Genomic DNA, 13,010 nt, shown 5'->3' with positions numbered 1-13,010 from the left:
GATTTCTAGAAGAGTCAAAGCTACATAATAGAGACTCTGTCTCAAAAATAAAAGCCAGTAATAATAATATTAACCCAAGGCTTCATTCCATGACCAGGAGTCTCAGCTTACACCTGTGGCTCCTAGCTTGACTCTGGTTTCTTCCGCTTTGCTCCTGCTCCTTTCTGCTTTGTCAATATCAAATTCCAGCATTAGACTCCTAGTCGCATGAGCACTGCAAGACTACCTGACCAGTTTCTATATTTGTGTAAGCCAATTTCCTTTAAGGATATACATACAACACACACACTACTACTACTATTGTGCTTCTACTGGCTGGACAATGATGCTATATCAATAAAGAAAGTCATTTTACCATGAAAAACAGGGGTTGGGGAGTGCGTACCTAAAATCTCATCACTCAGGAACCTAAGGCAGGAAGACAACCAGGAGTCCCAGGTCAGCCAGAGCTGTATAGCTAGACCCTATTTCAAAACAGCACCACCACTCAAGAGGACTGCAAGACGCCTCCGTGGATAAAGCACTTGCTGGCGCAGCTAATAACCCGAGTTCCAGTCCTGCAACTCAACGAAATGGGAAGGAAACAACCAATTAGTGCAGTTTTTCCTCTGACCTCCATGTTATGTTAAGGTATGTGCAAAGACACATACACACTAAATAAATAATGTCATTTTTATAGAGAGAAAATAAGAAGTGACATGTCTGAAATCCCCACAACACCATAGGCTCACGCAGAAGGATTGAAAATCTAAGGCCTGCACCTTGGCTTCATAAGGGGGGTGGAGTGTAGTGGCTGGGCGTATGTTAACAACCTAGTGTTATCTGAAAGGAAGGAAACTTAACGGAGAAAAATGCCTCCATAAGACCAGTTATAGGGCGTTTTCTAAATTAGTTATTGATGGGGGAGGACCCAGCCACTGAGGGTGGTTCCATGGGTTCTATAAGAACGACCCCCGGGCTGGTGGTCCTGGGTTCTATAAGAAAGCAGGTTGAGCAAGCCACGGACAGCAAGCCAATAAGCAGAACCCTTCCATGACCTTTGCATCAGCTCCTGCCTCCAGGATCCTGTCCTGACTTCCTTCAATAATAAACAGTTATATGAAGTTTAAGCCAATTAAACCCGTTCCTCCCCAACTTGCTTTTTGGTCATAGGGTTTCATTACAGCAATAGGAACTAACTGAAACAGGCGGGGTGGGGAGTGTGCAAAAGACAGCTGGGGATACAGTTCAGTAGTAGAATGTTTAACTAGCATGTTCAGTCCCCTGTATGGATGGATGGCAGGGAGGAGGGTGGGGGGAAAACCGAGGAATAAACTTAGGAAAGGGATTAAGTGGGGGGGGGGAACGGGGGGCAGAGGCAGATGCAGAAGAGAAATGGATCTCGAGAGTTATCTGGTCAGAAAAATATCTGACTTTATAAAGTTTTTATGAAAGATGATGGATCCTGACATTCACCTGAAGAATCACTAACCGCAGCAAAGGACAAGCCAGTGCCTTAGGCTAAAGCTGGGAGCTGCAGTCGTGAACTGCAAGAACTCCTAATTCCCGCTGCTGTGCGGGAGTGAGGATGCACAATAGAGTTGTGATTCTCCCAGATTCCTAGAGCAGCCGGCTGAGGGAGCATCCAAACCGCGGAGAGATTGTAGGGGTGGTTGACAGGCAGTCTCTCCAGCACAGGAGAGTCAGAGCGGCGTCTTGGACACGGGGACCGAGCGGTTTCATGATAGCTAGTCTGTGCTCACTGAGCCTTTATTCATCTGCATGAACGTCCGAAATGTTGGGGTGCTAGTGGAATCACGAAGTGGATGAACCCCCCGTAATCAGCCTGCGGAGCTGGAAAAGAGATAGCTGCCTCGTGAGTGTGGGACGCGAATACCAAACCCCTCCCTGCACTGTTATTCCAGCCACACCCCTAATTTAGTATTCTTAATTTCCAGTCTTGTTTGAGCGCCGCGTCGTGTAGGGGCGGGGGGGATTGAATTAAAGAGGGTTAATTCCCGCTTCCTGCATGATCAGAAAGGAAGCCTTCTCTAAGAGGAAAGGCTCCTGGAAGCTAAATAAGATTTTTCTCCTTCTCTTTGTTCCGTATCTAGAAGCCCTAGTCTCAGAAATGACATCTCCTCTGTACAGTGGTTCCAATGTGAACTCAGGGCTACCACATCGCCTGCAGGCTTCAGTCACTTGTGTGGACAAGAAGATCTTACAGAAGAAATGGTAATTCTCCACTCGTTTCCTGAGGTGTCCGGTTGTGCCTGTGGAGATCCAGCTCAGCTGTGACTCTCAAGAGCATCACCCTTTGTGAGGTGAGGAGCAGTGCGTTGCATGTTCCTTCCGTGGTACCAGTGGTCTCCATTGTCTACACCCTCTCTGGCAAGCCGTACCATGTCTTTTGTGCTCCAAGCCAAGTCATACGGCTTTGTTTTGAATTCTAGAGATACAGCTTTTATTCAGTCGCCTCTTCTTTTAAAAATAGATTTTTATTAATTCTTTCACAATGTCATGCATGTAAACAATGCATTTTGATCACATTCACCCCCAATCCCCCTACCAGTTACCCAGAGACCCTTCCCCCTTTATGTCGTCCCCCCCCCCCCCACTCCAGCTGCCTGGAGGAATGTTGAGATACCTTACTGTCTTGATCTTGTACAGATAATCATAACTGCAATGCGTTCAGTGTCGTGTCTGAAAAATAGTGGTCCACAGAATCCTCCCCAACTTCAGCTCATCCAGCCTTTCTGCGCTCTCTTCTGGGGTGTCCCCTGTGTCTAGGGAGAAGGCCGGTTACAATAGATGTCCCATTTAGGACCTAGCACTTACTAGTCACTGTGCTCAGTACTTTGACCAGCTATCAGTCTCTGCAGTGACTGCTGACCACGACAGAAAGAAAGAAGCTCCTCTGGCCAAGGTTGAGGGCAGCACTAACCTAGGTATATAAACTTAAATATTTAGAAGGCGGTTTGACAGCCTTTCCATTTAGCAAGACACCAGCAGTGAGTTCTCCACTAGGACCTGTGGCTTTTAACCAGATTTACAGTGCTGGGAATGATCAGGTTCAAATCCAATCCAAAAGCAGTTATTACTCCCTGTGGTGATTTGACGAAGAATGGCCCTGATAGGTTCATATATTTGAATGCTTCTCACTACTTGAGAAGGATCGGGAGGTATGGTCTTGTTGAAGGAAATGTGTTACTGGAGGTGGGCTTTGGTGTTTCAAAAGCCTAAGCCAGTGTTACTCTACCCCTGCTCCCTGTGAATCTGTATGTAGAACTCTCAGCTACTCCTCCAGCACCATGTCTACCATGGTGATAGTGGACTAACCCTCTGAAACTGTAAGCAAGCCCCAGTTAAATGTTTTCTTCTATAAGAGTTGTCACGGTCATGGAGTCTGTAGCGTTAGAACAGTGACTAAGACACCCCCATAACCTTCGTGCCGTTATTGTACACGCAGGCACATCTTGCCTGCTAGTCGGGGTCTTAATTTCCTGTTGCTGTGCTAAGGTGACATGAACAAGGCAATGTAGAGAAGAGTTTGTTGGGGGCTCACTTACAATTTCAGAGAGTAAATGTCCGTGACCATCATGTCAGAGAATGGCAGCAGGCAGGCGGTAAGAGCTAACTGGGAATGGTGTGGGCTTTGAAAACTTCAAAGAAGCCCACCCCCAGTGACATACATTCTCCAAAAAGCCATACCTCCTAATCATCCTCAAACAATTCCACCAACAAGGGACCAAGCATTCAAAACTATGCGCCTGTAGGAGCCATTCTCATTAGACCACCACCGTCAGAATCATAGCCTGCAGTGTTGCAGCGGGCATTGATGGGTTTTCTCTGCCCGTGGCCCATAGCACTTCCACGCCCTATAAAATCTGGCCTGCAGAAAGAATATTTTCAGGTCAGCTCCAGCTTGATTTCTGTATGTTCTGCAGCCGGAATGTGTTGTGTTTAATAGAGTCATACCATTGGGTTCTGTTGGGCAGGCAAGAACAACGGCAATGGCCTGTGTTGTTTTAGGACCTGACACTAATTCAGGAGGATTTTCATTTCCTAACCCACATCTGCTTGGGGAAACACCGTCCACCCACGCAGGGTACTTGTGTTCAGGATCGTGGGGTATTGCTGTGACGGACCTCACCATGTTTTGGGGAGGGTTGTGTAAAGAAAAGCCATTCGGTGTTCAATGCTTGGTGAGCTATCTTGTAGGGTCTTGGAAGATAAGAATGTTGGGGGCAGATGGAGGCCCGGCTTGTGTAGTTTCACAGGGAAGTTTAAGGACTCTATCACATCCATTTGCCGCTTTGAATTAAGATTCTGTCATTCTGAGCAGCTGGGGCTGAAGAGTCAGCCATAAGGCTGGATGGCAGTGCTGCAGGCCCTTAATCCCAGCCCTCGGGAGGCAACAGCAGGTGGATCTCTGTGAGTCTGAGGCCAGCCTGGTCTACAGGGTGAGTTTCAGGAAACGCAGAGCTGTTATACAAAGAAGCCCTGTTTCAGAAAATCAAGAGAGAGAGAAGGAGAGAGTCGCCATGTTAAAAGACTGGCACCTCTGAAGTGAACCTGTCGTTAGGGTTTCTTTCTTTCTTTAAAAATTTATTTATTTATTATGCATATGGTATTCTGCCTGCATGCCAGAAGAGGGCAAAACTTTTTTTCTTTTTTTTTTTGTTTTTCGAGACAGAGTTTCTCTGTGGCTTTGGAGCCTGTCCTGGAACTAACTAGCTCTGTAGACCAGGCTGGTCTCTAACTCACAGAGATCCGCCTGCCTCTGCCTCCTGAGTGCTGGGATTAAAGGCATGCATCACCACCGCCCGGCTTGGCAAAAGATCTTATTACAGATGGCTGTGAGCTACCATGTGGTTGCTGGGAATTGAACTCAGGACCTCTGGAAGAGTAGCTAGTGCTCTTAACCTCAGAGCCATCTCTCCAGCCCTGTCGTTATTGGGTTTCTATTGCTGTGAAGAGACAGTATGACCATGGCAATTCTTATAAAGGAAATGTTTGATTTTGGTGGCTGGCTTACAGTTTAGAGGTTCAGTCCATTATCATCATGGCGGGGAGCATGTCAGTATGCAGGCAGACACGGTTCTGGAGCTGAGAGTCCTACATCTTGATCAAAAGGCAACAGGAACTGGTCTCCAACAGTGGGTGGTATCTTGAGCATAGGAAACCTCAAAGCCTGCCCCCACAGTGACACACTTCCTCCAGCAAGGTCATACCTGTTCCAACAAAGCCACACCTCCCGATAGTGCCACTCCCTAGGAGCTTATGGGACCAATTACATTCAAACCACCACAGAAACCTTTGCTTTGTTGGGACAATTGATGTTGGTTAGCTGGAGCTAAGAAATTGATGGTGATTAAGAAAGGCTAGCATCATTGAGATGAAATCTCCTGGAAACTGTTTCCTCAGGGTCAGCCCACAGAGGCTGTGTTTCAGAAGCAGTCAAAGCTGTGCCATGTGCTGGCGGCTGGACTTGGGGACGTCAGAGTCACCCAGGAGGTTCTGGTTTTGAAGGCATGAAGAGCAGCTGAGGCTTGGCACTGGGAGAGGTCAGGAGAGGCCATTGGCGCAGGTGCACACCTCAGTGTCAGTTGAAGGCTCGGAATTGAAGGGGTCGTGCAGAGAAGTTGAGGCTTCACAAAGAGAGCCTGAGAGGCTGTTGGTGAGCGCACAGCCCACTTGCAGCAGAAAAATAACCACCAAGAAGCGCAGCGAGAGTGGAGTGGAGCCAGCCAGGACACACACAGCACTCCGCCCCCACAGCCTCTGCCTCCGGGTTCCTGCCCTCACTACTTTTGATGATGACTGTGTTTATGGAACTGTGAGTGGAATAAACCCTTTCCTCCATGAGTTGCTTTGGTTATGGTGTTTCCTCAAAGCCAAGGTAATCCTAGCTAAGACAAGTGGACGCTATTTGTAACGGAATAAATTCAGTAGTTCGTTTTTCCCATGGCCGTGACAAAGTACCCTGACAAAGGCGACTTAAGGGAGAATGGACTTATCCCAGCTCACAGCTCAGCAGTGCAGCCCACCGTGGTGAAAATCTCACCAACAGGAACCCGAGGCATTGGCCACATCTGTGTGCCACCCAGAAGCAGAGAAGGTGAATGCTCGTCTTCAGGTCCCTTGCTGCTTCTTAGATACTGATTAATCAGGGTGATCCCCTACATGTGGTGATATTAAAATCTCTTACATTCTAAGTGATTAGAACTTTTGCGGGACCTCACAGCCAGAGTTAATGAGTGACCTCACACCTTGAGGTCACTTGAGACTGCTATTGTACTGTGTATTCAGCCTGTCCAACCTGCCTTTAAGAGAACACTATAACAACCAACTTTACTTGTCTTGGATTTCCCGTGTTATCAACTTTTACAATTAGGTTAATGCATAGCTGTAATTTTAAATCCTTAATTATAGCTCAGAGTTCTTTATCTAGTTGATATTATAAACTCATTTTCTTACATTATTTAAGTCTTGGGCAGGGCTTTTATCCTACAGGCTCTTCAGAGTGCCATTGTGTGGGCCTAAAATTAAACTTGAGAGAAGAGGTACCCCCAAAGAATTCTCTAGAGTCCTTGCTCATGGCATACAGCAGCAACATATTCTGCTTCTGAAACACAGCAACATATTCCTTGGAATTGTGACCAGTCATTATGACCACAGTGTCTATAGTATGAAGAGCCTGAAATGACCCAAGAGGCAAATTTACTGGCAATCCTGACTGTGTTCCATAGTAGAAGCATCTCTCCGTTGAGCGCTATAACTTCAAACTTACCAGGCCCAGGATTAGGGATAGGAAGTAAAAATAGCCCAAGTGGATGGTCAGGTATATAATGGGGGACAGTGAGATGGCTTGGCAGTAAAGGTTAAGGTATTTACTAAGTTCAATCCCCAGGACCCACATGTGTGGAAGAAGAGAACTGGCTCCCATAGGTTGTTCTCTGGCCTCCATAATCATAAAATACACCATTGCACACACACACACACACACACGTGCGTGTGTGTATGTGTATGTGTATGTGTGTGTGTGTGTAATATATTTCTCATATAGAGGAGGAATTATTCTCGTGACTCCTGTGCTGGCTAGTTCAACTTGACACAAGCTAAAGTCATCTGAGAGGAAGGAACCTCAGTTGAGAAAATGCATCCATAAGACTGGGCTGTAGGCAGGCCTGTAGGGCATTTTCTTAATTAGTGATTGATGGGGGAGGGCCCAGCTCACTGTGGGTAGTGCCACTCCTGGGCTGGGACTCCTTGCTGCTCTAAGAAAGCAGGCTGAGCAAGCCATGATGAGCAAGCCAGCAAGTAGCAGCCCTCCATGCCTTGACATCAGCTCCTCCTCCAGGTTCCTGCCCTGTGTGAGGTCCTGCACTAGCTTCCGTCAATAGACTGTGTCTCTGGATCTGTAAGCCAAATAAAACCTTTTTTCCCCAGTTTTTTGGTCATGGTGTTTCATCACAGCAATAATAATCCTAACTAAAACAGCTCCTCCAACTCTCAGTTCCTGTAATGCATATGTGTTTGACTGTTTTAAAAAAAATAGACAGCTTATTTTTTGTTCTTTGGCATAGGGCACATAGTATGTCCTCTATGACAACTTTCCTAGTGTAGCCTTTAGAACATTCCCTCATAATCCCAAGTCTGCATCCTTCTCAATGGAACATACATAAGACCCATGAGCTCCAGGTATTTGAGGTTACTGCTCTACTTCCTTTCTTAGATTACTTTTTTCGAGGTTGTATTATATAGGCTAGCATGGTAACAAACAGAATTACCATAAATAAATACAGCTTTGTATCTGCAGTGCGAAAACAAATTTCATGACAAAACTGGTCCTGTACAATGAATCTGCCTCCAGGAACCTGACTGATTGCTATCCAGGAAGTGTTCCTTTAGTTGGTGTGCACTGTTCACTCTGGTTGTTGAATATTCAGGCATACGGAATTGATAATAGGCATGCCCCCTTGGAGAGAGGAGATCCATATGTTTGTAGCTATGTATAGCCGTCATCCTTGCTGCCGTGACCATTCTATACATCAGTCAACCGTGCCAGCTGAAATAGAGACTGATTGACGTAGTTCTGTGGATGTTCTTGTCTTTCAGGTTGAGAGGCTTGTTTGCTGGTTATCTTTTGCTGAAAATGTACAAAGAACACAATATATGTGCATACTGAGCCCATTCTGGAAGGTCTATCCCAATGTTTCTCCCAGGGTTCTACTTTCTTTCTAGCATTCCAATCTTGTTCTTTCCATGTATTTGATAAGTGATTTTCATTAGCCATGAGTCAATCTAGGCTTATATCCTTAGATTTATTTCCTTTCATAAATAGTAGACAAATGGCAGTTTTATTTCTAAAGTTCTGCCTGTGGGAGAATTTGCTTTGACCAGTGTCTGAGACCATCCCGAGCGGGAAGATGAGTGAATGTTTTCAGACCCATCTGTAAACCTGTTCTGAAATCATCTAGTACATAATAAGAAGTTTGTAATGTGTAGCCATTTAGTGTTCTGTAATCAAGAAGTCCCCATTGGTGCCTATAAAGTCAAGTTTCACTCAAGAGTGTTGTGAAGAGAGAGGGCGGGCCCTTTGTTTGTCCTGGCCGCCTGGCTAACCTACACCTAAAATAATCACACAGAAACTGTATTAATTAAAACACTGCTTGGCCATTAGCTCTAACTTCTTATTGGCTAACTCTTACATATTAGTTTAACCCATCTCCATTAATCTATGTATTGCCACGTGCCATGGCTTACTGGCAAGATTCTAACCAGCGACCTTCTCAGCCAGAAGATCCATGGTGTCTCCCACTCTGCCCTTCTTCCCAGCATTCAGTTCTGTCTTCTCTGCCTACCTAAGTTCTGCCCTATAAGGCCCAAAGCAGTTTCTTAATTCATTAACCAATGAAAATAACACATGAACAGAAGAACCTCCTACACCACAAAAGTAGCAACCCAGCTAGGTATGATAGCATCACCTGTAATCCCAGCACTGGTGAGCCAGAGGCAGGTGGACTACCCTGAGTCCAAAGCCATCCAAAGGCTACACTGCAAACAAAAATAAAGGAGGTGGGGGTAGAGCCAGGTGCTAACATCTGTCTTCTCAGCACTCAAGAGTTGAGACAGAAGGATTACCATGAGTTGCGGGCCAAACTGGGCTACAGCGTATCTCAAACAAAAGCAAAAATAGCAAACCTGTAATTTCTTTAGTCATTTTGGGGGACAGTGAGATGACTCAGAGGGTGAAAACACTTAGCACTTAGCACCCAGCCTGCCAACCTAAGTGTGAGCCCCAGGACCCACACAATAGAAGGAGAGAACCAGCTACTTTCCACAATTTATCCTTTAATCCCAGCACTAGGGAGGTGGGGACAGGAGTGATATGGCTGGGCAGAGAGAGGAACATAAAGGGAAAGGACAGAAACTCCGTGGTGTGGAATCTGAGGATTCGTGGAGACAGGATCCCGCCATTGTAGTCTGAAGATTTGGTAGAGGTAAAAGGTCTCTGTAGTGGTTGGATGTTTTGCCTTTCTGATCTTCATGTTGAACCCCAGTATCTGTCCCTGGATTTTTATTAGTCATGCTACACATGGCATAAAGAACCACATAAAAGCATACATAATTTTTAAGTGTACTGGCACACACAATTAAAAAATGAAATCAGTCTTTACATCAAAATTGATTCCTTGTTACTCTCACTAAGGCATGCAGATTGAAAAAGTAGAAAGAACTTGACCATCTTACTACTCTGGCCCTCTTGTTTGTAGCTCCAGCTGGAGATCATAATAAAAAAAAATACGAGTTATTTTGCAATAGATGTTGTTGTATGAAAATTCAATTTTAAACCGCTGTCTTGAACTGATCCTGCTTGTGACTTTTGTAGAAAGTATTTAGAATACAGTGCATTTCTGTGTGTAAGAACTATTTTTACTGTCTCTTCAGGGTAGATGCAAAGGAATTGAACAGTTTTTATTTCTCTCTTATTACTTTTCTTTAGTACCTTACTGTTAGCCTAACTACCTGAGTTTTGCTAGCTAAAAGCCAACCCACTTCTGTTTCCTATGCTTTTTATACTGCTTGCTTTAATTATATTAGCAAGTTATTAGCTCTCACCTAATCACACTTTTATTATCATAGTGAATCAATTTCAGTTTCCCCAGGTCATCTGTGAAAATCATACTTTTGTATCTGATAAGTCCATTCCACAAAATGTGATCCATTATTACTTATTGATTCTTCCAGTTTTCCTCAGTCTTCTTCAGTGTGGGAAGCCTCTCAGCTCATTTGCAGTCCCCCACCTTAACCGCGAGGATCACCTTGTACCACATCCTCCCCTCTCCTGGTAACATCTATAGACAAACACTGATTTGCTGCATCTGGAACTTATCTGCAACATGGAATACATTTTCCATTGGAATTTTGTTTACTTTTCCAGATGGTGAGACCAAGATCAAGATCGGAGAGCCAGCTTCGGAGGAGGAAAATGACAGGAAACACTGAAACGTTGACTGAAGAACCTGGCAGCCTCAAGGAGGATGTTCTCCCGAATTCCAGAGGCAAAGAATTCCGTGAATCGGGGGACAAATTGAATGAAAAGCCCCGCTTAAGAAGAAGACAGTATACCTGTGATGAATGTGGCCAGCACTTTACTTGGAAAACGGGTCTCGTTAGACACCAGAGAACTCACTGGGACAGACCACACGAATGTGATGAATGTGGAAAGGGCTTTCGTTCGCCCTCAGCCCTGGCTCTGCATCAGAGAATTCATACTGGAGAGAAACCCTATCCATGCAAATGGTGTATTAAAAGCTTTAGTCGGAGCTCAGACCTTGTCAAACATCAAAGAGTCCACACTGGGGAAAAGCCTTACAAATGTAAGGAGTGTGGGAAGGCCTTCAGCCAGAGCTCAGATCTCATCATACACCAGAGAATCCACACAGGAGAAAAACCCTACCCCTGCGGTCACTGTAGCAAAAGCTTTAGCCAGCACTCAGACATGGTCAAACATCAGAGGATCCACACTGGAGAGAAGCCTTATATGTGTAGCCAGTGTTATAAACATTTCAGCCAGAGCTCTGATCTTATAAAACATCGGCGAACCCACACGGGGGAGAAACCATATAAGTGTAAAGCTTGTAAGAAGGCCTTTAGTCAGAGCTCCGATCTTCATCTCCATCAGCGAATCCACTCTGGGGAGAAACCTTATTCATGTAATCAGTGTAGCAAAAGTTTCAGTCAGAATTCAGACCTTATTAAACACAAAAGGATTCACACTGGAGAGAAGCCATATAAATGTAACGAATGTGGAAAGGCTTTTAATCAGAGCTCGGTCCTTATTCTGCATCAGAGAATTCATACCGGAGAGAAACCCTACCTATGTAACCAGTGTACCAAAACCTTCAGTAGGTTTTCAGATCTCCTTAACCATCAGCGAATTCACACTGGAGAGAAGCCGTACCCGTGTGGTAAGTGCAGTAAAACGTTCAGTAGGAGGTCGGATCTTATTAAACATTATAGAGTCCACACTGGGGAGAAGCCCTATGTATGTAAGTGTGGGAAGGCCTTCAGTCAGAGCTCCAACCTTGTTCTCCACCAGAGAATCCACACCGGGGAAAAACCCTATCCCTGCAGTGACTGTGCCAAGAGTTTCAGTCGCCGTTCAGACCTCGTAAAGCATCAAAGAACACATACTGGCGAGAAACCATATACATGCGATCTGTGCGATAAAAGCTTCAGTCAAAGCACAGACCTCACAAAACATCGGAGAATGCATTCGGGTGTAAAGTCCTACCACTGTGATAGTTGCGGCAAAGCCTTTAGTCAGAGTTCTGACCTCATCCTTCACCGTAGAATATACACAAGAAAAAAACCCTCTGAGTGCTCGCTGTGCACCCGATGTTTCCGTCAGAGTTCAGGCCGTATCAAACACCGGAGAAGCCGCACTGGAGAGAAACCCTACCCATGTGCTCAATGTGGCAGAAGCTTTAGTAGGAGCGTTGATCTCTTTAACCATCAGAGAATACACGTTGGGGAAAAACCGCAAAAATAATACCCGTGGGAAATTGCTGGGAATGACCCTTCTGTACACTGAGTATGTGTACTCTCACTGGCTGATAAAAAGCAGACAGGCCGGTAGCCAGACTGGAAGTTAGGCGGGAAAGCCAAACTGAGAATGATGGGAAGAACGGGGGTGGAGTCAGGCAGATGTCCTAGCTGCCTAGGAAGTAAGCCGTGCTAGAGGACAGGTAAAGCCATGAGCGATGTGGCAATACATAGATTAGTAGTAATGGGTTAATTTAAGTGTAAAAGCTAGTAGCAAGCCTGAGCTTTCGGCCGAGCATTTATAATTCATATTCAGCCTCTGAGTCGGTTATTTAGGACCCAGGAGTTGGGACAGGAAACGTCTGTTTACAGGAAACCTTTCCGAACTGTGACCAGTCTCACTGGGTATCAAAGGATGCACATAGAAGGGAAACTGCCCTCAGTTCAGGGTAGCAGACGTTTTAACAAACCTGATCATGGTAACTTTAAGAAAACCCATTCTAGGCCGGGTGGTGGTGGCGCACGCCTTTAATCCCAGCACTCGGGAGGCAGAGGCAGGCGGATCACTGTGAGTTCGAGGCCAGCCTGGTCCACAAGAGCGAGTTCCAGGACAGGATCCAAAGCTACAGAGAAACCCTGTCTCGAAAAACCAAAAAAAAAAAAAAAAAAAAAAAAAAAAAAAAAAAAAAAAAAAAAAAAGGAAAGGAAAGGAAAAGAAAAGAAAACCCATTCTCTAGCCAGGTGGTGATAGCGCATGCCTTTAACTTCAGTCTTCAGGAGGCAAAGGCAGCAGATCTACATAGCAAACTTCAGGACAGCAAGGGCTACACAGAGAAACCCTGCCTTGGATGGAAAAAGAAGTAGGAAGAGAGGAAGGAAGACAAAGATTCTTCCTGAGGAGGGAGAATCGCATGAATGTGACAGCTATGGGAAAGTCTGGGGCACAGATTCTGATCCCACACGTGAAAATGGTGTAA

At 45.4% G+C, this 13,010-nt stretch overlaps 1 protein-coding gene across 2 annotated transcripts; it reads left to right on the top strand.

Moving 5' to 3' along the window:
- The first annotated feature begins 1,657 nt into the window (after nucleotides 1-1,657).
- On the top strand, nucleotides 1,658-12,548 carry LOC126497122 (zinc finger protein 271-like). Of its 2 annotated transcripts, XM_050134997.1 has the most exons (3): nucleotides 1,658-1,855; nucleotides 2,094-2,303; nucleotides 10,427-12,548. In XM_050134997.1, exon 3 carries the CDS (start codon nucleotides 10,427-10,429, stop codon nucleotides 12,038-12,040), a length of 1,614 nt encoding a protein of 537 aa, XP_049990954.1. In that variant the 5' UTR covers nucleotides 1,658-1,855; nucleotides 2,094-2,303; the 3' UTR covers nucleotides 12,041-12,548. The 2 variants fall into 2 exon arrangements, with proteins under 2 accessions (XP_049990954.1, XP_049990955.1); XM_050134998.1 differs by lacking the exon at nucleotides 1,658-1,855 and having other exon boundaries at nucleotides 1,935-2,303.
- The last annotated feature ends 462 nt before the right edge of the window (nucleotides 12,549-13,010 follow it).

Source organism: Alexandromys fortis, unplaced genomic scaffold (assembly GCF_014885135.2).
Source record: "Alexandromys fortis isolate MF-2015 unplaced genomic scaffold, M_Fortis_MF-2015_v1.1 scaffold_25, whole genome shotgun sequence".
Classification (NCBI taxonomy): Eukaryota; Metazoa; Chordata; class Mammalia; order Rodentia; family Cricetidae; genus Alexandromys; species Alexandromys fortis.
Note: the sequence above shows the minus strand (reverse complement) of the source record. Positions and strands in the feature narration are given on the sequence as shown.